Consider the following 25005-nt stretch of genomic DNA (forward strand, 5'->3'; position numbering starts at 1 on the left):
AAGAGATGCCTGATTTCGCTGAGTGCGAGGAGAGAGAGCAGACAGACCCCCGCGGGGAGAGGACGGCGTGAGGGGGGAAGGCGAGCGGCCCCTCAGGTGACCCATCCCCGGCTCGGCATCGGTAGGAGACGAACACAAAGAGCCGACCTGGCGAGTTGGGGTGACTCCCGGAGGCTTGGGGCGCCTCGAGGCCTCGGGTTCGAGGCCGCTGCGCCGCCCCTGTCCCGGCGCCGCCGCCGCCGCCATGGCAACGGGGGCGGGGCCGAAGGCGGGCGGGGCGGCGGCGCGCGCTGACGGCTTCCGGCGTGCGCGCGCGGCGGGCGGCGCGCTCGGGGGGCCCGGCGGAGGTCGGGGCGGTGCCGGTGTCGCGGTCGGTGTCGGTCCCGGTGCGGAGCCGTGTCGGTGTCGCAGCGATGGACACGCTGGGCAGGAAGGTGGTGGTGTGCGACAACGGCACCGGGGTGAGTCTCTGCGGGCGGCGGCGGCGGGACCCGCCCTGCTGCCGGGGCGGAGGGGAAGGGGAAGCCGGGCGACTCCCCCCGGAGCCGGCCCGGCTTCCTGCCGGCACCGCCCGCGGGCCGCGCCCGCCCGGCCCTGCTGCCGCCACCGGGCCCGGCCGCCATCCCGGCGCTCGCGCGGGCCCGCGGAATGAATGGGCGGGGGCGGCTGGCGGCCCTCGGCCCGGTGTCCCCGTGTTCCCGAGCCGGGGGGACCGCCGGGGGTCTGCGGGGCTGCGGCTGCTGTGCCCGCCCCCACCCCCTCGGCGTTCTGATTTTACCGTCAAGATCCCGATTTCTCTACGTGACCTGAGCGAGTCTCGCAGTAGCAACGAGCGTTTAGACAAAAATAGCGATTTTTAAAAATTCTGAATGAGTGCATTATGCCTTGAGCAATCAGGATGTGTCCTGTGTCTGCAGCATTATTAATTTAGGGAAATGTTGGGGGGTTTTGTTGTTGGGGTTTTGTTTGATTTAAATTTTTTTTTTTTTTTTGGGCAGCTGCTGTTCAAAATAGAGCATCATCCTTTCCTTAATACCTCTCTGATCTGCCACATACCTCCAAATCGGCATTTTTTTAAGGAAAGGTTTTCTCCCCATCTTTTCCACGCACCTCTGCAGGCACCCGCTGGAAATCCATCCTTTTGTCAGGCTGTGAGGCACCTTGGCAGGAAGTGAAAAAGATACCATTTTAAAGCAGAAAGAGATCAGATGCTATCAGTGGATATTTTCCCCTTGGTAATTTTTTTTAGCAATCTAGGGTTTCCCCTAGTAAAGCAATATTATTTGGAGAGTTACCTTAATTGCTGGTACATTAAAATCTCTTAAATGGCAAAACAAGGCAAGGTTTCATTTTATATGGGAGTGTATTTTATATACTTGCAATAAAGAGTTTTGTTGGTTTTTTTTTTTCTTTTTTAATGAGCCTAGGAAAGAGTAGCTTAGACAAAAGATGCTGTTACTAGAGATTCAGCATCCTAACTTAGAGGGTTTTTCAGTTAGCATCTGAAATTGTTAGAATGGTTCGGGAAGAAGAACATCATATTTGAAAGTTCAGGGATTTGACAGTTTTGATGTCTTTGTTAACCTTCATATAGCAAAAATTATTTTTAATAGGGCTAGGGTTCAGAGCCTTTGGCACTTCTTACACTATCATTTAGAAAAAGGAAAGAAGGAAAGATAGCTGTCTCAGTCAGTAGCATTTACTTGTTACAGAGGGATATGGAAGCTTCTTTATGGTTTGTTTGTTTTTTGTTAGAGTTTTTTTGTTGTTCTTTTTTCTTTAATGTTCTATTGTGAGGCCCAGATTTAAAAAAAAAAAAAAAAAAATCAGAGCTTCACCCACTGGTGTGGTCCTTCATATGGCAATAATCACTGAGTTGTAAAATGTTTAGTGTATTGGTGGTGACAGCAGTGTTGAACCCTGTCTGGTCTCAGGTGTGACACAGGGGGTAAAAGTGCTTTTTCCAATCAGATTTCCCAAGCTGCACATGGCACACAGATTTCTTTACAACCTAGGGTATCTGTGTGTCCTCTTAATTCCTGAGACGTCTTGCATCGATACATTTTTTCCCTCCCTGATGTACCAGGATATAAATAACCAGGAGAGTGGAAGGTGCCTTTATGGTGCAAGAGGAGTGGCCTGTGTCACTTCAGCTTTTGCAGTTTTGGGTTGTGCTCAGCCTCTGGGCAGACCAGTGTGTGTCTGGAAGACATAGAGCTCCTTGGGTGGGGAGAGCAAAGTGTCAGAAGTAATTGTTAAATCAGTCAACTTAAAATGTTTAGATTGATTTGGGATAATTGAGCAAGGATTGGGATAACTAAGCTGGACAAAAATTCCATTCAGAAAAACTTTTGAGTCTCAACTGCAAGTGGAGAAATCAAGTAGTTCTATATCGTCAAACCAGTATTTTGATAATATTTTTTTCCTATGTGGCAACAGACATCTTATTTTAGAGTTATTTCTGATATCTCACACTTAAAAGCATGATAGAAATTAAATCTCTTTCCATGTGTCAGGAATCTTATAGATAAAAAGTGGCTAATATATTTGGAAAAATCTGGTGAATTTTTAACATTAGGCTTGTCTTCGAAATTTACTGTTCTTGTTAGGCTGCAGTAGGACTTCTGATCTATCAGGCTGCAGCCAACCTTTGAGGAAGAGGTGGGTGACTCAAAGGAAGTTCTTGCAACATGTAGTGTGGGAGGCAGGCAATGGCACCTCAAAAGTCTAAAGTGTTAGGGGTGAATGTTATTGTTAGAGGCCAAAAGGAACGTTACTTACTGGCCTGTAAAGTTGTTGTAACTGTATTTAGGGTTTTTGTTTGAGAGTTGCATCAGTGGAAAGGATCAAGCACAGAGATCTGATAAGAATATTAGTATTCATATTAAAAGCAGTCACGTGACATGTTCGCAAGCTTCCTCATTCTTTTAGTTTGAAAGAACACTTATACATGCAAGTTCTTAGTGTTTGATGACTCAGTAGGAAGTGAAAGACTCGCTATAAACCACAATGAAATGGAGAAGAAACTATATATGGTAAAAATTGTTACATACATGGTCGTGCACACAGGCTACAAAGCTGTTCTTAGAACATTCTGAACGTATAGCAAATGTGTGCAAAAACAGATGATGATGATGAAGTCCTTGCAGAAATGGGTAGATTCATGGAGTGCTTGTTTTATTGTTGGAAACATGAGTATTGTACTGAAATTGTTCAATAATTGCTGTGAGGGGTGTGCACAGCAAGAGGTGGAAGAGAAACAAGTGCACTGTACTTAAATTAGAGAGTTTCAAACTGAGAGTTGCAGAACAGTGAGCGTTTAATGTTGGGCCTTAGAAAGGAGAAGCTGTTCCAGATTACTGCAGTTCATAATGTTTACTTGAATATTTTGAAGGATTTCCTGTAAGGGGCAGGAGGAAGAGCTATCTTCTTTCTACTGTACCCCTTCAAAAAATCTAAAAGAGTCCAAAATCTCTTATTATACCAATCTGTGCATTTACCTGTTGGGTGGTTTTACTGAGCCAGTTTCTTCAGCCATGATAGGCAGTGTTAGGCATCACAAACTTACTGAACCAGCTGAATATTCAGGATAGTGTAAGGGAGAATACTACAGTGGGGATGCTCCCATTGATGGGGAAGCTGACAAAGAAGACTCGCTTGTTCTTCACCAAATTTTTGAAATTTCAGATTTGAAGGCAAGTTAAAGTTCTTGCTTTTCTGTCTATGAAACAGTCAAACTTTCTAAAATGTAATTTTTAAGGCTCTCTGTTCTGGCCAGAAGGAGGTGGGAAACAGTCTGTGAATGTCCAAGCTTAATCTCACTCATTCTAGTTCTCATCAATTAAATCTGGTTTTGATTGTGTTTAGGGTGGTTGGAGAAATGCCAATCTGTTTTTAAAATCTAGGATTTGTTAATTGCCAACATAGTTAATTTCCCAGGAAGATACATCAAGGTCTTCATGCAGAAAGAGGCTGGAAGTTACTATTCATATCAAATAGTAAGAATTTTTGTGGTTTTGTAGGTCAGCAGTTTTTAGGTCAGTGTAGTTGTATGTGATTCTGAGAGGTGTTTTAAAGGCTGGCCAAGAGGCACTGATTTTTGTGCAGTAGTTGTTTTGGTTGCATACATCAGGATTGCTATATAAATACTGGGGGTTTAGCAGGTTCTAAAGGTTGGAATAGTGGAACTTCTTGAGGGGGTGTTCTAGGAGTTTTAAGTTGTAAAGATTTATTTAGATATTGCTTATCCTGTTACTTCTGGTATACTGATGTATTCAGGTATATGATCCAGAAGTGCTTGTGGCTGCTCTTTGCTTTCTCATAGCAGCACTGCATTCTTGAATGCACAGATAAGATCTGTGCAACTCCTAGGCACTTCTGGCTTTAGTATAACCAAAAGAATTGGTAAATACTTGCCTTTTCAGAGTATTCCAGGTTTGAAGTAGGATGAGTTAAATGAGCTGTGTACACAGTGTCATTCTTCAGATATTCCAAACAGCTCTGCCTTTGGAGGGCAAGCACTGAAGGAGTGAAAGAAACTAGGGTCACAAAACAGCAAAATAAAAATCCTTTCTCCCCTCTATTACCCCAGCTTTAATTAAAATATCTTATGGCTCTTTCTGTAACTGGTTCTCTACATTTCTTTCCACAACAGGTGCCCTTTTTTACTGCAGTAAGGTGAATAATTATGAGCAACAGCACAAGTGACTTTTCATGTTACCGTTAGTGTAATGACAGAATTCCTTTCAGCTGCAATTAGCTGTGCTCTTCACTGGGATAATTGTTCCAGTGGCACTCTTCAGACCTTGCTTCAGAAAACCCAGAGAATATTTGAAAAATTCTAGCAGATGGCTTTTAATACAACCTGCAGTGGATAATTACATTTTGGGACATGGTCCCAAGGAGTCTGTGAATTGCCTGTTCTTGGAGGCTGCCAGCACTCAGCTGGTCCAAGCCCTGAGCAACCTGCTCAGAATTCAGCGGTGACTGGTTTGAGCCCAGTGTTGGATGAGAGAGCTCCTGAGGTTCCCTCCAACCTGAAGGATCCCATGGTGCTGGGTTACCACTGCTGCACCTCAGTGGTTGGGTAATTTTGCAGATGAAAATGTTTTTGTTTTGGCATGTTAAACTAGTCCAGTATACAAACTGTGCATCAAGAATAAAAGAGTAGTCTTCTTTGTAAGAGGTGTGGGTGGAACATCAGAGTACAATACATGAAAATATCCTATCAAAATAGGAGAGCTGAAGAGCATGATTTGCTGATCCCCATGAACTAAACTTGTAACTTCTTGCTGGCACATTTAAAGTTCACATTTTACAACTGAACTTCCTCTAGTGACTATATGTTTTTTTATTGTTCAGTAAATTGTCATTGCTTTCTTAGTGTGTATACTATCTTGGAACCCAGTGCTATAAAGCTTCCTTTTGTATATATCTGGGTAACAAACACTCTTTCAGAGCATCCTGTTTGGTGTGAACTGCCATCATTTGAGGTTTTGATTGTGCTGTTGGTTTTAGAAGGGCTTACTGCTGACTTTATCCTTAAATGAAACCCTCAAAATTACAAAACTTTGAGAAATCCATGTGAATTGCTAGTTCACATTTGAGCACTTTTTAGAAGAGTGAAAAACTTGAATTCACAAGGTTTAGGGTTTTTTCCTGGTGTGTAATTCATTATGCTACCATGTGCTCTAATTGGAGAAGTGATTTAATTAGGTTTCATTGGGTACTCTTTATAAGGTGATCTGTTATAAAATTACAGATTTCTGGTTGCTAGAGGACTTTTTTATAGAATGGCAGGAAATGCAAATTCAGACATGGACTCTTTTTTATACTTTGCAATGTACTTATTAATTTTAAACTGTTTCTCAAAAATGTGGTAGTCTTGATTCAGAAAGCATTCTACAAAATACTTTTTATTTTGTTTTAAAAATCTATGCATCATCTAAAATGTGTAAAATTTATTTGAAAGTATAAATCAGATTGGTTTCCAGTGGGGCACATGCTCTTAAATTTGGACTTTTATTTTTTAACTTAAAACGAGGTTTCTATTTGTAAATTAAAGTAATGCATATTCTAATAAAATTATTTCTTCCTTTTCAGTTTGTGAAATGTGGCTATGCAGGCTCAAATTTTCCAGAGCACATTTTTCCAGCATTGGTTGGAAGACCCATTATAAGATCAACTGCTAAAGTAGGAAACATTGAAATCAAGGTAAATTTTTTGATTGTTATTTCTTTCTTTCAGATAAAAATATTTAGGGCATCTTTTGACTTGTTAATGTTTGGAAATGTTTTTTCCTTAATTCCCTTTTGTGCTGTCTCAGTATCTCTTGATTAATTTCTGTATTGGATTTTAGCCTGTCACAAACTGCAAGGTTAAGAAGAAGGTAATCTAAAGCACTGGAGGCCTTCAGATAGTACACCTGAGGAGGCAGCAGGTAGGGCTTGAGTGGTTCTGGGCAAAAAGGGGCTTCAAATGCCAGTATGCAAATGGTGTCAAGATTAGAAGGCAGAAATCAGACAGAAGTGACTGTCACCAAGCTGTACCTTGGCATTTTGAAACAATGTTGAAGAACTGCTGGTGCTTCCAGGTTTTTCTGTACGGTTTGCTTTCTACTCAGAGTTGATCATCTGTGATCTTGTATGAGATGTTTAACCTTGGTTGTGTTTGCGTTTCATTGTTTCTATGGTTTTTGTTTTCCTTTTGCTGTTGGTGGACGTAGGTGCTTGTCCTGGGGTGACACCAGTTAGAGATGGAGAGGCTCTGTTCAGGCTGCTTTGTCTTGGGGCATTATTCCAAGACATGGGGGTAGAACCACTGTTGGAGAATTCATTTTCTGAAGTCCAGGGAGCTATAATTTTTCACTTATTTTGTAATTAGAGAGTAATGCTTCAAATGTTATTAGTTGCTTCTGCTATGTAGGCTTTGGTAAATGTCTTGGCCCTGCTGTGGTCACATCCTCCCTTCTTGCTTCTAGCCACACAATTCTTACCTTGTGTTGGTCCTGCTGCTTGTGCAGGCATGTTGTGAGCTGCTTTAGTGAGTTGATCCAGCTGAAAGAGAGGGATTTCTTGGTCAGGTAAAGTTGTGAATGCCTTCCTAAGACCATCAAGCAAACTTCAGTTGGAGAGCGAGGGAGAAGCAGGTGGCAATGCAGAACTGTAGAAGTTCCTACTTAGGCCAGTGAAGGTTAAATAGGACCACTTTTCAATTTCAATTTTGCTTTCCTTACTGGTTCTGAGCAGCAGTTTAGGAAGAGGGAAAATAATCAGTCCAGACTTGTTCCTTATTTTCAGAACCCTGTAGCTGACAAGAACTTGAGTTGTCGGGTTTCTGTTTCTGCCTGTGAAATGGTTGTATGTAGTATCAGCAGAAGGCCATACAATGAGGTCAAAAGGCTGAAGGATGCTAGAACTTCCCAAAATGTGATTGTGGGTTTGTCTTGTTACTATCTCAAGAATGCTTTACCTTGTATCAGCTAGGACAATTTGGCTGAGAGGATAGAGATCATTCCCTTTCACAATAGAGGGGATTTTTTTTGTAAGAGGACAGAAAACATAATCCTTTCTCTAGTAAGATTTGGGGAGAGGTATTTTGTTGGGTGTCTTCTTGAACTTAATGTGAGGAGCCTTCTTAAAGGAGGTCCTGGTAAAATTTTATGAAATTATGCAGTGATTTATGAGTCTAAACTCCCCCAAAAACTTTCTTGCATGAAGTCTCACTGTTGAAGTCATGTTTTCTTTCCAATACAGCCTGTCCCACCAGTTTTGGTATCCTCTGATTATCTGATAATTTAATATTGCTGCAGATAACAGTGCTGCATTGAAAAGATACGAGGTAGACGTGGGTAATTGCTATGAGATCAGCAAAAGAACCTGTAAATGATCATCTTGCATGCATTACTGGTCTTCTGCTTGAGCATGGATCACGTGGGTGTATTTCAAAGAGTATAAACTGTGTCTAGATTCTTTCTAGAAGTTTTATATCATCTGCCTGTAACAGCTTGTCACCCTTTCTTAAGGCAGCAGTGTATCAAGAGAAGAAATCCCTGCCACAGACACTTTGAGTATCCCAGTAGGATAATACAGTAGAAAGACTTGTTAAGTGTGAGTGCTGTTTTTCTTTGTGAAAATCTTGCAGATTTCCTAAAAAATGTATTTTAGCAGATGAGTTTTATGCCAAAATTAATTCTAGGCATACGCTGTGAGTTCTTATGGGATAAGTTTAAAACTGAGTAAAGGAAGCTGTCAAGGAGATTATTAGTTTAACTTTTCAAAACTATTCAGGAAAGCTGCACTCCTCTGAAACTCTGTGAAAGGAGCCTGGAAGCTGATCAAAACAGTAGTTATCATCCACTGAGTTACCAATTTCTAGTTGGTTTGACCATATTTTCCTTAGGGATTCTCATTTTAGCTAGCAGCAAGGATATGGCTTTTTCTCCTGCTCAGGAATTCAATTATTACTGGGATTATTTTGCTTAAAATTGCAACTCAAACTAGAAGCATAGATGCTGCTCTTGGCTTTTACTGATTTATTAGTCTGCAGCAGGTTTGGGGGGTATTAATAAGTCAGTACTAAGGAGTAGTTTTCAGTTCTTGAATATATTAAGTGAATTTTTAAAACAAAATGTAAATTTAACAATTGTCAGAGCTAGTTACGGTCAGTTGTCCTGTGCAGAGTCTTTTCTAGTTCAGACATACACCTAGCACAGAGTAAAACTCCACTGTTACAGAATATTTATACACAGAATCCTATTTATGAGAGATAAGCAGATACACTGATCTTGTTTGCAGCCTAGGAAGCCTAAACATGACTTGCCACTGACATGTAGCAATAGCTTTCTTTAAAGAGACAATTTAATCTGATGTCCTGATAATGTTAGTTTGGCCCTAACTAAACTAACTCAGATCATTTCCTGCTGTACATGCATCTCTTTTCAGCCTAATTCTACTGTGTACTTAAAATAATTTGAGAATTTCATTTAGGCCTTTTCTGACTTTCTTGCTTCTACCTTTTCTTCACCTTTCTTGACCTGTTGAAGTAGAATAACAAAATGATGGTAAGTGAGGTGCCCCTTTGCTTTTTGTTTTCCATTTTTGCTTGATGAGACTTAGTAGCTGTTATGTTATTTTATAAATGCTATTCATTGTTCCGTCTTGTCTTACATTTTACATTTGAATACATAATTATTTTGGACATTGTTCATTGCTTTGATTTACTGGCAACTAATTAATGAGAATATTTTATGTATTGCTTTTAAATGCTACGTAACCTGTAGTTTTGCAAGATGCAAGAATAACATTGAAAGATCAACATGAACTCAGCATCTTTAACAGTAGAATTTGCTCTGTTTAACATTACAAACCAAGAGTTTGAAGAAATGTTAAGATTTCAGTTAGATAGATATTAATGAATACTGAAGTGGTGAAAACACAGGATGCCACAATACTGCTTCCTCTCTGCAAATTTGGTTGTGTTGTCCTTCTTCCTCTTCAGCTGCCAAGTGTACGTGTTTGTTAGTGTGCTAGTGCTGGTGTTCTCAAGAGAGAACAAGTGTTCTTCCCTTTAGTTTTGTTTTAAAAGGATGTGAAAGTTTTGTGCAACTTTCACTTTGCATCTTTGAATAGCAGCTTTTCCTGGGCTGTGTCCTATTGGACAGCTTAGAGCCTCAAAGAGCAGTGCACAAAAAAGGCTTCTAATTCTTCTAACTGGTGGAGTTTGTGTTGTCTTAAATTCTTATGAGTAATGTGGCTACATGGTGGAGTTCTCATAGTATGGTTTTACCAGAGTGCTTTTGATTGAAAGTGTTGGAGTCTTGACTTTTGTCTTCTGTACAGTCGAGAGCTGAAGCGTGTTCTGCTGTGCAGGGGAAAACAAATGAAACACCTTGTCAGGGAGAGGGGGGTGAAAGAGGAATGGTTTAATTCAAACTATTTTCAAGTAACTTCCTTTTTATATAGTCAACAGCAACTGCTTGGGTTACTTCTGAAACAGGCATTGTAAACCAGATGCCAGATTTTTTCTTTTTTTCATCTTTTTTGCATCTTTTTTTCTCTGGCATTGAATAGTAGGTTGAGTAACCCACACTTCCACTGTGCCACAGCAACTGCAAACTGTCATGGCATATGTCTGGATGAAGCAGCTAGCTTTTTTTTTCTTTTCTTTTTTAAAATTTTTTTCTTTCTTATATTTCTTTTTTTTTCCAACTAATATTATGGACACAGAGCTAATTGTACCTAGAAATATGTTCTTACAGCCTAAGTACAAGTGAGTCAGTTTAGACTTCTTTAGGAAAGTATGGGATATAAGGAGGAGCAAAGATAAGATGCTACTGTGCATACTTCCTGTGGGAGATACGTGGGAAAGGAGAAGATGTGATGCTACTAATTTGAATGTGCAACGTTTGCATAACTAACGTTAATAAACAGATTGCTTAATCAGTGTGAAATGACTATACAAATTGCATTAGTTGGTTGTGTTTGTGCAAGAATGCATTACTGGGGTTTCTGGCTTGGGACTTCTGGCAAGGAACAGATGAGGTTACATTTTATATTCAGATGTGTCTCTTCACACCCTATTGACACAGGCAATATGTAAACCATTGTTTCTTTTAATGTCTGGTGTGGAATTTATAATCTCTTATTTGCTTTTGCTCCTGTTCGGTATGCTTATTCACCACTCATTATTCCTTTTTTGGTATTGTGCACAGAAATTTGCAACATGCATGGAAAAAATATTCAGCCAATCCCACCTACTACCCTTATGTGCTGTTTTGCATCTCAGCTCTTAGAAAATAGTATTTGTTAAAATAATTTTGGAGGTGTCAGTGGAGAAACATCTGTACTTACAAAGGCTTTGTAGTCTCTAGCTCTAACAGGGTTTATTGGTTTCTTTAAGGTTAATTGAAAAACTAAAATTAATAATGTTTATTTTGGAAAAGCTTTGGGATGGGTAAGAGCCAAATTTAAATATTACATGGAATATATTCTACTTCTCTCCTAAGTACCTGCAAATGATTCAAAAATATGGGCATTGTTTAAGAACACATCTGGACACAGGCTGAAGCAGTTCACTGTCATTCTTGAGGAGTTTGGTGTTTAGAAAACTTTGTAAACACTGACATGTTTTTGTATTAAAATTTTACAGGATCTGATGGTTGGTGATGAAGCCAGTGAATTACGATCAATGCTGGAAGTGAATTATCCGATGGAGAATGGCATAGTTCGAAACTGGGATGATATGAAGCACCTTTGGGATTACACGTTTGGACCAGAGAAACTTAATATTGACACAAAAAATTGTAAAATACTACTCACAGAGCCTCCCATGAATCCAACTAAAAACAGGGAGAAGATTGTGGAGGTATGTCTAGTAGGAGCTGATACACAGTCATTGGAGCATTGCTAAGAGATTCCTTGTTCCAGCAACATGCAGTGACTGTCTGAAGCAAAGCAGTTCTGTTCTCTAACCAAAACCCATTCCCAGCCATAGGCATGAATGCTACTGTGCTTAAATTCAAACCAGCTGATCTCATTCACAATCTGTAAGCGGGCTTCTTGTCTCAAACATTAATAGCAGCATTAAAACACAGAATTGGAAATACATGTCTGCCTTCACATAGTTGATTACTAGCTGTTGGATGAATGTTAATTACTTTAAATGACTTGGACTTCTGTAAGCCACTAATGCAGAGGAGATTGGAGCTAGATGATGCTTACCAGATGGAGCAGTGTTGTTGAAGGTAGTTGAGACAAAGGTGTGATGCCAACCAATGCACTAATCTTTAATTAGTGGTAGGGATTATCAATGAAAGCCTTCTAAGAAGGAAAGCCTGGTTCTTGCATCCTCAGTCTCAGTGCTGCCCTGGATGTGTAAGCTCCAGCTGAACCTTGTATTCAGTGTAGGTTGTCAGAAATATTTTGTCTAGCTCCTGTACATGTGATGAGGACTCAGGTTTGAGTTTTCTATTTTGTTGAATTTTTTTCTCATAAGCATCATAGCTATTTTCAATTAATATAAGTTTGAATATCAAAGCTTGTATATATATATATATATATATAGATTAAAAATTAATTGCTTAGTCTATTAAGAATTTACATTTATGATTGCCTTTCCTGCAAAATCTTTTTGATGTCACAGCTACAGCAGTGCTTTCTGCAACTTGGCAGTGAATACATTTGCACTAATCCTTTCTTTCAGTGACCAGGGAGCAAATGAAGTCTAGCAAAGGTGGGAAAACTGAAGTGAAAAAACATCAGACTATCAGTGCAATCTAAATTCAGTGATTTTTTTAGCAATTGTGGACATTAGGGTCTGATGACCTAAGTATCAGGTAATGCAGCACTAGTAATATACTGTACTGTATCTCAGCCACCTGTCGTGTGATAGACAGGGCAGGTTATTCTGGGTGGCCTCCACGTAGCAGGAATGGTTCTATTTCCTGTCCAGGCTTCTTTGCTTTTCAGTTGTCACCAATAGTGTTCTTGTTTCTGTTTTCCTGATAAATACAAAAGGATGGATTTTAGTTGTTCTCGTGCCAAGTGATTTTATACCAAAAATTCAGGAGTCTAGTATGGCCTCTGAATTCTGATAGAATATTTGCTTTGCTCCACTTGTCTTTATAACACCACCCCAGAGACCACAGATACTTAATCGTGATAGAGATTAGCGAGAACCAGAATCCATTTCTGTAAATTTAAATTTGAGTTACACAGAAGCTCGTTATTTCTATTAATGTTTTTAATAGAACACAATATTATGAGAACTTGCAATATTTAGAGTACAATGTCTTTATACTCCTTCCATTTTTGACACGGCCTCCTCCTTTCCAGGGAGGTGAGCCCAGTATGAGGCAGAGAACTGAATGAAGATACTTCCTGAAGCCTGCAGTAAATATAATAATGTCTCTGCATTTTGGGATACAGTGCAGTAACATTTTGGAAGAAAAGCTCAGTCATATGTACCCTAAAAAGATGATAGATAATTATATATGCTGTCCTTCATTCTGTTTCCAGTGATTCTCTCTCCTCATTTCATCACTTTGTCAGACCCACCTGCAATAGTAAGGCAGCAAGTGTTCACATGTCAGCTGTATTGTAAAATATATATTTAAAAAGCTCTTTTCCTTTCATAGGAAACGTACAAGACCTGCTTTGCTCCTCAGCTTAACGGAGTATTTTCTGTTTGTCTTTGTCTGCTACACTCTCATTGTGTAACACCCTCAGAAGCAGCCAGACTGTAGTGATGAATCAAGAAGCTGTAGAGACACTGGAGTGCAGTCACTTCATCTAATCCAGCCTAGGATTCCTTGTATTTTTTCCCAGTTTTAATTCTTCCTTTCTGTACCCAGTTAGAACATCACTTTGTAGGTAATTCAGAATCTGCTGTTGCCTGCTGTAGAAGAATCTTTTCATGAAAACACACTGCTCAGTATTTATATGTTAAGATTTGTTAACAAATCTTAACATATAAAGGCATTTTCTATGTCAAAGAAAGTAATGCAGAGGAGAATGCATTTCTTTTTTCTTGAAAGAATGACAACACCCCTAAAGGTTTTAAAAGGTTTTGTAGAGGCCTTTGGTACATGTGAAGGCAGTAACTAGTGCTGTTTGAATATTATTTTGTTTTATGAAGTTGATAATTTAGATTTTTCTTATTTCTTCATTTAATAAGCACTCAGGTTGTTTGAAAATATCCATTGGATTAGTGTTGGGTTTAGACAATGACTATTAAAAGGGGATCTATTTTGAGTTTCTGCCCTTTCAACTGTTCCCTTTCTGTTCCTTTTCACACTGTTCTAACGGAGGAGGTTCTTTAAATAGTTCAGAATTCTAAAATTGTCAGGCATGAGCTTTTTTCTTCAAAAATATTTAGATATCTTTTACTTGAGCTGTGGGAGCACTTAGGATTCAATCAGTTTCCAATCCTTGAAGTTGCAGAAGAGTTCAGAAGGCTGCAGGGGGTAGCAAAAGCAAATCTTCTGTATATGTTGGAATAATCAGAGTTCATCCATTTTTCCTGGTAAAGCTTATTGAGGGGAGAACTGCTGTACAGCATGATTTGTTTACTTGGCCTTTTCTTGTGTTTAGGAAGAAGACAAGATCCTATAAACTCTATATCCTTTAATCTTGGCCTGCTTCTTAACTGAAACTAGTTCAGTGATTAGGGAAACCTAGTGTACGAGACAAGGAGCTACTTTTCCTGTTTCAGTACGTGTTCTGCAAACCTGCAGTTTTCTCTCTGTAGTGGATTTTACAGTAAATTTAAAAGTTCTTCATTGGTTGCCCTTTAAAGAAGGTGATCCAGAGAACAACCTGTGATACTGGTTGTTATTCTAGACTAAGATATGAGGGTGTCTGGTCTTTATTTGACATAGTGTGCAGTTGTACAAACTCTGTATCGCTTCATATGAAGAATGAAAAATGCCTGAACTTTGTTTTAAAGCATATGTCTTAAACATTTTATTCCCAAGTCACACTTCAGTAATGAACTGCTTGGCTGGTCTACAAGTACTGCCTCCCATTCATTAAGCACTTTGGAAAAGTGAAAATTTGTGTAAAGTTGCAAAAATTGATTTGTGGGTTTCTATATTTGCTTTTATTGCTTAAGGGAGGTGAAATATTTCATCTGGCTTGTCTGGTGTGAACAGGTAAAGTACAAAACTTACTGACCCAAAGCACATAGGTCTAGAATGTTCATGTAGAGTCTGTGTGATGAAAATTCTTGGGAAGTGTTTTTGATTAGTAAAAATACAAAATTCTAGAAATAGAGTTGTCAAACACTGATGAAATTTCTTTGAGGTATTTGGAAATGATGGAAGCTGATTTTTGCCTTCATCTTACAGGTTATGTTTGAGACATACCAGTTTTCTGGGGTGTATGTAGCCATCCAGGCTGTTCTTACTCTGTATGCTCAAGGTAGGCAAAATTAACCTAAAATTTCTTCAGTTTCCAGATGTGTTGCTGAGCCCAAGCACTCACATGGCATCACTGGGTCCTGGGCTTAATTCTGTGCTGTTCTCTAAGGAAGCTCAGCTCTGACTGGCAGCTTGCATTTTCTTTTGAGGAACTATGGATAGGTAGCACTGTTGGTGTTATTTTCATGAATAAATGCAAAAACCTGGTTCCTCAGAACTCTCACTGTTTCAGGGCGTAATCATTTTGCTGTTGGTATCAAGTCTTAATGGTAATTACTTTGTTTTTTCTGAAAAAGGAACAACTTTTTACCATGACAACAGCTTCAAGAGAGTGATCATGTGACTTTTACACTATTTTCAGGGGAAAGAAAATAAAAAGTTGAGTCTTTTGCTGTAGATAAACTAGATCCAGGTGGTCCTCAGGCTGAGCTGAAAATTATGGATTGTCTGAATTCAATGGAAATTCTGCCATCGACTTCAATCCATCTAGGATTTTAAGAAGTTACTAAAACACATCAGCTCTAATACCATGACTTCTTGCATCTGTTTGTTGGCAGTTTGGTGTATTTAGCTGCCACATAGCAGGACATAAGTATCCATGTCCATTAACATGACACTGTAGTGTCTCAGTCCATGACCAAAAGCAATGGGATACTGGGAGGACGGCTCTGCAAGTCAATAGAATTACTTGAACCAAAACAAACCACTTTTGCAAACCTGAATATTAATTTTATTTGTTGCAATTTGTGCTATTATGTTTTTTTTCCCTTTTATGTTTTTATGTGCTATAATTTTTTTTGTTTACTTTGGTTTGATTCCTTACAAATACTTAATTGACATCTGCAGTCTTAAATTCTGCTTTATTTGTACATGTACCTTACTCTGTAGTGCTCAACAGAATAACAGAAAGTGAGAGAACTTAGAGCAGTCTGCAGTGTTTCTACGTACCATCATCTAAAACAAAGCTGAAGACCTTCGAAGCTGTAAAAATGAAGGGGCACATAAATCAAACATTTGCTTTTGAAAATTAAAAACAGAAGTCCTTTAAAACATCCTACACATTTCTGTTGTTTCAAAGATTGAAGTAGTGGCTAAAGTTATATAGAGATGTGTCTCCTTTCAGTGCACCACGCTTCTAAGGTCTCTCCTCAAAATATGCTTTCTTGCTTTAGGTACCTTGTTTCTGATCAACTTTCAGCATTGATTTTTGCCTCTTAAGTATAGAAACTTCTGTTTCTACATGTTCATGTATATATACCTGTTTTGTATATCTTATAATTTAATAATATGTGGTAAACTTTTTTTCATGAGAGATGGTTTTTATAGTCTGTGAAGGTAGATCTCATTCAGCCTAATGCCACTTGTGAGAGGAAATATTAGGCATGTGCTATATAGTCCTAATATTCTCCACTTTACGAAAGTATTTGGTTTTTTGAATTCCAGTAAAAATCAACAAGTCCTAAGAATTTCACAAGGTAAACTTGTGGCTTGAATATCTCTAGATTCTTCGTATTTCAAAAATGAATATAAGATCACACAACTAAATCCAGTGGAGGAATTTCTGCCCCAATAAGCATTTAATGAGCATAGATACTCCCTTTAATTAGAGCGCAATTTAAGATGTCAAAACACCACGTAAAATTGTGAGTGGCAGAGTTCTAAACATCTGGGTAAAAGCAATACTTTAACAAAAAATGTATGGAGCATTTGTTACTATGGAAACCTAAAGTTTAATGTCTACTGATGACTGAGGGAAGAGAGGTTGTATCAGTTTACAGTGAAAAATCCTGTCTTAAACTCGCTGCTGTTCTGCTTTCTTTATGAAAGTGCAATAACAGTTGTGCTTCCTGCTCATTCTTTTAGGTTTGTTGACTGGTGTTGTCGTGGACTCTGGAGATGGTGTGACTCACATTTGCCCAGTTTATGAAGGTTTCTCCCTCCCTCACCTCACGAGACGGTTAGATATCGCTGGGAGGGATATCACTAGGTACCTCATTAAGGTAAGCTGGGAGGGAGGAGGATTTAAGGTTGAGGCTGGTATCTGTGGTATGTTGTTAAAATCAAATTTCCTTGATAGCACAAAACCACTATATATTTCACTTTATTATTCATATGTTAATTACATCAAGAGCTCCTGTATTCTCTGTGTTACTTCAGTCTATTCTTACTGTGTTTCCTCATCTAAATCACTTGTGATGATACTGATGTTATTCAGAGACATTTTCTTAGTGGCACCCTTGTAGGAAGGGAATTTATTTCCTATTTGAGAAGGAAAAGCACCAAAGTTGGCTTTCTCAATACCTAAAGGGAAAGCTAAATTGTATTCTCTCAGTTCTACTCATCTGTTTTAGAAAGAGTTTCTTACAGTGTGGACAACAGTGTAATGATTCTTCCCTGATGATTAAATAAGAAAGCATGTTTGATAGACAATTCATTTGTTTGGGCATTTGAAATATAAGCAGAACCTTATATTGAGAAATCTTATGGTTAAACTGATATATGGGAATGTTCTGAAGTTCTAAAGATAAGAATTATTTTGGATTTTTTTCATTTGTCTTTGTGCTGGTTATGCTGAAAATTGTAATGATAAAGAAAATTTCCCATTTGGAGTAACACTGCTTCTTTTCTGGGTATAATGGATACACTGGGACAGATTTGTCTTAATACCCAAATTTGCAGCTAAAAAGGGGAGTTGAACAGAGATATATGTTTAAATGTGCCCCTCTGCTGACATCTGGACTGTTCCTCTCATTTCCTGCTAACCTGCTGTGCTCCCTCCAGCTCCTCTTGCTGCGAGGTTATGCTTTCAACCATTCTGCTGATTTTGAGACGGTTCGCATGATCAAGGAGAAGTTGTGCTACGTGGGATACAACATTGAACAGGAGCAGAAGCTGGCACTAGAGACCACAGTTCTAGTTGAATCCTACACGGTGAGTGTCTCAAGACAGCTTTCCTTGTCCTAAACTTCCTAGGTTTAAATTCAGGTAGCATTTAGCTTTGATTTCTTCACAATTTTTCTTGGCAGCCATTCACCTCTCAGCCTGGAGAATCAAATTGATTGGTTCTGGGAAAATGTTCTACAGGCTTTCTTTTCAGATTTTCTGTAAGACTTGGTTCTCATTTTTGTCATTGTAGATCTTTGAAATTTGAATACTATAGTACAGGGATTTGTAGAGAAAGTGGACTTATTCTAGCATATGAGATTGTTTCAGCTTCATCCATGCAGCAGTGAGACATGAGACTGATATCTGGTGTCAGGAAAGGTAAACTTGCTCTTAGTGGAAACTTTGTGATCACAGTTGGAAAAATTTGCAGAAAAGCATTATTCTTGCTGTTAGATAATTTTTAAAATTGATAGTAGGAGTTGGTATTGCAAGGAAATATTTGGTAGGTCAATATCGATGTGTCTAGGCCCTGATGTCTCCAAGTGAATTGCAGAGTGATTAAAGAATTTGTATATTCTTTCAGTACTACTGAACGACTTCTTGCACTGCTGACAATTATCAACAATTTCCTGTGTTAAAACATTTGGGAGCAATGTAGGTCATTTCCTCTTGGGTCTTTTTTAGCATTCAAGTGGCTAAAATTAGTCTTTTCAATGGTGGTGTTTCTTCCCTAGCTCCCAGATGGCAGGATTATCAAAGTTGGTGGAGAACGGTTTGAGGCACCGGAGGCTCTCTTCCAGCCTCACTTAATCAATGTCGAAGGGGTTGGTGTGGCTGAATTGCTGTTCAACACCATCCAGGCTGCTGACATTGATACCAGGTAAGAGCAAAACATTTAAAATCCTTGGTCTTGGTGCAGGGGTGTGGTGCAAGAACTGTCTTCAAAGTAACAACTTTTGCTTTAGACATTAATGTGTGCTCCTGGGAGAAGGGTGTATGCTGGGAGTGGGGCTCAGGCTGAGTTTTTGGAGCTTAACAGATTGTTAACTATTTCTATAAGAATGAGCAAAGATAAAATCTTGAAAGCACAATATTTATTTCTGCTTTCTGGGAAAGAATGAGCTAGCCTGCTGAAATTGTGCAGTTTTTTTTTTTGTAGTGCCATATTTTGGGTTTGTATTTACGCCCCTGTCAGTTCAGTTAGCTACCATAGTACAGAGTAAACTATACAATGCTACAAAGACTATTTTTTTTTTTGGTCAGGTCTGAATTCTACAAGCACATTGTGCTGTCTGGAGGGTCCACCATGTACCCTGGGCTGCCTTCACGACTGGAGCGGGAACTGAAACAGCTCTACCTGGAGCGAGTTCTGAAAGGAGATGTGGAAAAACTCTCGGTGGGTATCGGTGGCTGCTGCACCGTGGGATGCAGAGGCTTCCCCGGAATCCCCACTAGAGGGAACCAAGTGGTCAGAAATGACGGAGGCTGCGGGTGGCTCTCCCTGCAGCTTGCAAAATCGCTGCCCCTTAGTCCTCACACCCCTGCCTTTGCTTTGTACATACTTGCAATAAAGTGACCTTCTAGACCCTGCTAGTAGCAGGTAGTTTCTGAAGCCTTGGGTTGTTTCGAATGTAAAATAGGCTGATAAATACCAGGGCACAAATTGTTATGTTGGTTAAACAAAGCTACAGTTTCTGTGCCTTAAAGTTGTCATAGAGGAAAAAAAAATAATTTTTTTTTTAATCTGTGAAAGTTTTGGTTCATACTACAAGTGAAATACTCAAAAGTGAGAGAGGCTAGAGTTCTAAGACACTTTCAGGTGGAGTAAGTTTCCCTTTTCCATTGGTTATTGTGATAAACAGGCAATAGCCACACACATTTACAGAGGTAACAGTGTGTTGTACTGAAAATTCCTTTGAGTGGAGTTTCTAACGGTGAACTGAATTGAATTTCCCTGGTTCTTAATACAGTGTTCTCTGAAGGTCTTTGTGGAATGACCCAATTGTACAGAATGTTTGACATCTGAGATAGTATTTCAGTCATAGTTTTGTACTCATTTTTGCTCTTGAAGTTAGAGCTTTAGCACTGAAGAAGTTAAGGGAATATTAATAGTTAAACTGGTTTAGATTGTGTAGATTGGTATAATTCTAAAACATTTGTGATTTGATGATCTGATAACTTCTGATAAGTTTAGCCATCAAAGATTAGGAATTATTTCACTTTTAATAGTGTTCCTGAAATGCAGAAATTGGGTCTTTAATTTTATGTTAGTATTCTGAATCCTGGACTTTTTGTTGATATACTGGAAGTACAATTTTTGGGCAAGTGTCAGTAACTGTGTGTAATTCCCAATGCAAAGTCATTATTTTATTTGGGTTGCACAAGCTGGAAGCTCGCACAGAGTGCCCTGTGCTAACATTTCATTTTTTAGTTGCATTTTTCTCACTAGTCAGTTTCCACTTCATTGTTCTGGTAAAAAGCCCAATTTTATTTTGCAAGGCTTTGTTTCGAGAGTCCTAGTAACAATTTCTTTTCTTTTTCTCAGAAATTTAAGATCCGAATCGAAGATCCCCCTCGTCGGAAGCACATGGTGTTTCTGGGGGGTGCCGTTCTAGCAGACATCATGAAAGACAAAGACAACTTCTGGATGACCCGACAAGAATACCAAGAAAAGGGAGTGCGTGTGCTGGAGAAGCTTGGTGTGACTGTTCGATAAATCCCAAAGCTTGTTCCCGTCACATGTCTAAAGCTTTTTTCTTTCATTGCCAATCTCTGAACTCACTCAGCTACATGCTATGGAAGGGCCTGTCTGTGGCCTTTTGACCCAAACGTCAGGTTTTGTTCTGGTTTCTTGGGGTAGCTTTTGTTAAATGTTTCTTAATGTGGCTAAATTTGACTATTAAATTTGACCACTTCCCTGCAAACAAAACGGAGCAAGAGCAGCCTGTCGACTTCATTGTTCCCTCCCAGTAGGCAATTGGGTAATTCTGGTAGGCTTTTTCTTCTGGGTTTATTGCTGTAGTCCTGCTAGCTTTTGTCTCTAGTTCACAAAGGGTTGTGTGCCTTTTTTAGCATAAGAAAACCTTTAAACAAGAGTTTTTGCTATTGGATCATTGTGGTGGTTATCTTTGCATCTCTATGCCTCTCTCTACATTAAGTTTGGTTTTTTTTCTTTCCTGCAATTAGGAATTTTGATTAAACATTGTTAAAAACTAGTTGAAGTAGCTGGAGTGACTTTAACACACTGTTTTGATGTAATGTGGTTTCATATGCACTGCTGCCTAAACTGGCTTCTGAGGTGGTTCATCCTTAAAGGTGGTGGTGGGGCCTTCAGACTGTATTTCTCTAAGTGGGAATGTGCGGTTGCCACAAATGGAGAAACACCTGATGCTCTGGCAAGTGTACGTTTGTGGCCTTAGGTGTCTTTTTTCTGGAGAGAGGAGACAGGATTGAGCTGTGTTTCTTTTTTGTTAAGGGACAGCTGGGGGGTGGTCAGCCTGACCAAAAAAGCCTCTTCATAACTAAATTTTGGTACCATGTTGTCTCAGCATAGGAAGCAAGAATGTTAAATTGGTTATTCTGTAATTGTTGAAGAAACTTCGATATGCTGAGAAAGGAGCATCTAAACTTATTGAAGAGATTTAATTCTTTCAGAAATGCTCGTGAATACTGTAACTATAGATATTTAAACCCCCAGAACAAAGTTTTAAAAAGTCTGATGTTTTAAGTGCTTGTATGTACATCAGAAGCACTTCCATTAAACTTTACAAGTATATTAACCTAGTGCCAAGTAGTTACTGCAAATGAATATTTCAATGACCAGTGTTTATTGCAGCAAGCAGATATTTATAAACAACCAGTGGCAGTAGGTTATAAAGAATAACTTATATTTGTTCCAGTTAAGAATAATATTGAAATAGGAGATGTTGGTTGGTAAATAGCCACAATTCATTTTATCCAGTCTTGATTTTTGATACTTAACGTGGGATGGGGAAGGAAGTGAAAACCAGTGATGAAAATGCTGTTTCCAGAAAGTACATTAAAGCTGAGTTGTTCTAAAAAATAGAAGTTGTCACTAGTAATTATCAGCCACCTTCTCTGGGTATAGTTGCCTGTATTTTTTTCCTACTAGCAGACTGCTAACTATCGTTACAATAAAATCTGCCTTACATTAAGCATAGCAAAAACTGCTTGCATACAAATGCTAGCTAGACTTAGTTCCACTTTGCTTTCCATAGAAATATTGTATTACTTCTTACTGGTTTTTGAAGCCTACCATAACATTTAAGCATAAGGAAGTCAAGATCTGCTTTTGACTTCCAAACCTTGGAATGTATGAGAGATGCTTTCATATACTTGCCATTTGTCTACATCTTTACATTAATAATTGACCCCAGAAACATGGAAATATTAAACTCCCTTGGACTGTTAAAATGTGCTTCCTTTCTAAATTGAGCAGACAGTTTCCTTTGGCTGAGCGAGCCAAAGGAGCAGAAACCATGTCTGCATTTCTTTAATAACAAGACAGTCACTATAGTATTGCTAGTAATGACCATTTAATTATAGGTGGGTGGGGTTTTTTGCAGCTATATTTACTCTTAACTTGAACAATACGAATTTACAGGCATGCCGGTCGTGCCTCAGTGCATGCACTTAAGCAGTTACTAGATTTTTGGGGACATGAATGTAAGGGGTACTCTGAATTCCTGTAGTCTTCTAAACATTTAATACACAAGACTTAAAAATGCTATGGGCTTGCTTTAGAGCTATGATTTCTCACGTGACTGTCTCTGGGCTTTTCAGACAGTGTTGGGAATCATGGAAATAAACCAAAGAATGACTTAAAACCTTTTTTTAAATGACAATCTGTCATGTGGTTTTTCAAATCTAGACCTTGACCCTGCAACCCCTTTTCTAAACCATCTTCTCCCCTGTCCACTGGCTTCAGTGAGGTATGTGCATGTTTGAGTAAAGGTTTTGGAATTTGGCCCCTTGACTAAAGAACTTCACAGCACCATGAGTAATAAATGTCAGTTGATTGTGCAGAATCTTGGGTTTCCATAGAAACCATGTATATATTAAAAAAAGCAACTAGCATTTTAAATTAACTGTGATCATGGTTCCAGAGGAACACATTCGTAATCCGAATACTGAATGGGGTGTTCCAGTTGTGCTCAGTGTGGTTCTCCATGTATGTGTTTGCACACACAAGAGTGTTGTGTGTGTGTTCTCTCAGCTGACAGCTTCAATACTGCTATGAAAGCAATCTGGTTTTAAAGTTTTTTTGAAGACCAAATAACTTGAATTGTATTTGCAAAATGCTTCAGCTCCTATAAAATTAGAATAGAAGATGCCGCATCAGTTGTAAGTTTTTTGGGAACATCCTATTTTTAATGTTAAGCTGCTTCAAACCCTCCCCTCCCCCAGTGTTCTAGGATGTTAACCAATGTAACACAGATGGCTTTTTATACAGTTCTGAATAATGTTAACACACAACACTGGTTGAGACCATGAATGGAAATAAACATCTATTTAAATTGACAGGTCTTTTCAATACAAAAATAAAATCAGATTTTTTTCAAAGTAGATTATGTTTGCTTTGTTTCCTTTGGGAAATCACAGTTCTGTCAGTTTTTCTCTAACTTAACTTCCATCACAAAACCATCATGAGCTGCTTTTGCCGAGGAAATCTGACATGACAAAATAACACATTGTCTACTGATTGCTGTCATACTCCATCTTTTAGCCAATACTGCACTCCCTCCATCCTTTTATTTAAAAAGAAAAAATCCTAATCCTTGGACAGGACTCTTTTTTTCTAGTTCAACCTCCATACTGCAAAATAGGAAGAACCCTCAACTTGTATTGACCTCAGCATCCTTTGCTAAGCTTAGAAGCCACATAATGATGCCCTATTTAGCAAGAGTCTCCTTGGCATTGTGACTTCATGTGCTATTTCACCCGCATCCCTGATTTTCACTGATAGAAAAAGTGCATGTGGGGGTTGACCTGTAGCATTTAGAAGGACTTGAGTGGATTAGTGACTGGTCCACCACTCATGGTGCATTTAACTGGCTTTTGAAATGAGCTCAACCAGCTTCTCCCCCCAGCTCATTGCACATGCTGTGCTGGAGGAATGTTCCCCAGGCATCTTGTTCCGGGTAGGATAATGGGTTTGTTTTTCTTAGATGGAACCACTATGTGCAGTTTGGCTCTGGATGCATCTGCCTCAGTGGTTGGGTCAAACACTTACCATCTTAGGGACAGATGCAGATAGGATGTTAATGGGAAAAAAAGTAAGGCCACCCCTAACCCCAAATCTGTGTTTCATCACTGTGCATTCTTTGGGAAAAATAAGTAGATCTGGCTATACCTCTGCTCAGTACTAATTCATGTTCCCTGCTCCTCCCCTTTCGCTTGTTTTGCCTGACATGGATTTTGTGTAGAAAGGACTAAATACAGCTCAGTCGACATTTACTAGTCAACTTTTTCAATAGTGAATTCCTCCCTGTGGGCACTTCAGCTATTTTCCACAAACAAGTGTCATTAGCTTTTCCAAAACTGTGGAAGATCTGGTTTTGAGGGGTTTTTTTGGTTGTTGTTTGGGGGTGGGGGGGATGTTGTTTGTTTGCTTTGGTGTGGGTCTTTGGAGGTTTTTTTTGGGTTTTTTTGGTTTGCTTTTTTAAAAAAAATCCAAGTATATCTGCTTCAATGTTCTAACTAAGAATGGTACTAGAGAAAATTGATTTGGACTTTTTCAGCAAATATTTCAGCTAAAATTTTGCTTTATTTGGGCCCTGCTATGTCATGCTTTGTTTCTTCCTAATGGGTTGGTTTGTTGTCCTTGTGCTGTCGCTGCAACTTTGCCATTATAGGCCTCAAGAAAAAAACTATTCAGAACAAGCTGCTAATTTTTGTTTCTTACCTTCACTGCATTACAACATTAAAATTGCTCTTTAATAACATCCTCCATGTAAATTGCTTACCTTCCCATAACCTGGTGCTGCAGCCCATTGAACCAACTAACAGCTGCACAAAACAAGATTTCTGTGCACATCTGCTTATTGCCCAAACAGCTGGAGAATAGCTTCTTGCCTTCTTTGTGCCTTATAAAGAATTCTGTTGTGGTGCTGCTGGAAAAAGGAGAAGTTTGGGGAGGAGAGGCAGCATGGGGCTTTGTTTCTCAAACGGTTTATTTGGGT

The 25005-nt window shown here is 39.1% G+C and overlaps 1 protein-coding gene and 1 long non-coding RNA gene across 8 annotated transcripts in view; one reads left to right on the top strand and one right to left on the bottom strand.

Moving 5' to 3' along the window:
* Positions 1–25005, bottom strand: part of LOC147655133 (uncharacterized) — a 69814-nt gene that overhangs the window by 25156 nt on the left and 19653 nt on the right. For 2 of the 5 annotated variants that reach the window (XR_015283838.1, XR_015283837.1), the window contains exon 1: positions 148–315. This is a non-coding gene — a long non-coding RNA (uncharacterized LOC147655133). Of the gene's footprint in view, positions 1–147; positions 316–1110; positions 1161–4416; positions 4521–6994; positions 7056–9786; positions 9862–12376; positions 12500–25005 lie in introns of those variants that run through there. The other 3 variants (XR_015283836.1, XR_015283835.1, XR_015283839.1) reach the window with 3 other exon arrangements.
* Positions 273–23389, top strand: ACTR2 (actin related protein 2). 3 transcript variants are annotated; one of them, XM_086879239.1, is made up of 10 exons: positions 299–461; positions 6103–6213; positions 9047–9061; positions 11149–11364; positions 14846–14918; positions 16781–16917; positions 17699–17848; positions 18538–18683; positions 19067–19199; positions 20349–23389. In XM_086879239.1, exons 1-10 carry the CDS (start codon positions 414–416, stop codon positions 20517–20519), a joined length of 1200 nt encoding a protein of 399 aa, XP_086735365.1. In that variant the 5' UTR covers positions 299–413; the 3' UTR covers positions 20520–23389. The 3 variants fall into 3 exon arrangements, with proteins under 3 accessions (XP_086735366.1, XP_086735365.1, XP_086735367.1); XM_086879240.1 differs by lacking the exon at positions 9047–9061 and having other exon boundaries at positions 273–461; XM_086879241.1 differs by lacking the exons at positions 299–461; positions 9047–9061 and adding an exon at positions 4518–5086.

Source organism: Cyanistes caeruleus, chromosome 2 (assembly GCF_971803275.1).
Source record: "Cyanistes caeruleus chromosome 2, bCyaCae1.hap1.1, whole genome shotgun sequence".
NCBI classification, from domain to species: Eukaryota; Metazoa; Chordata; class Aves; order Passeriformes; family Paridae; genus Cyanistes; species Cyanistes caeruleus.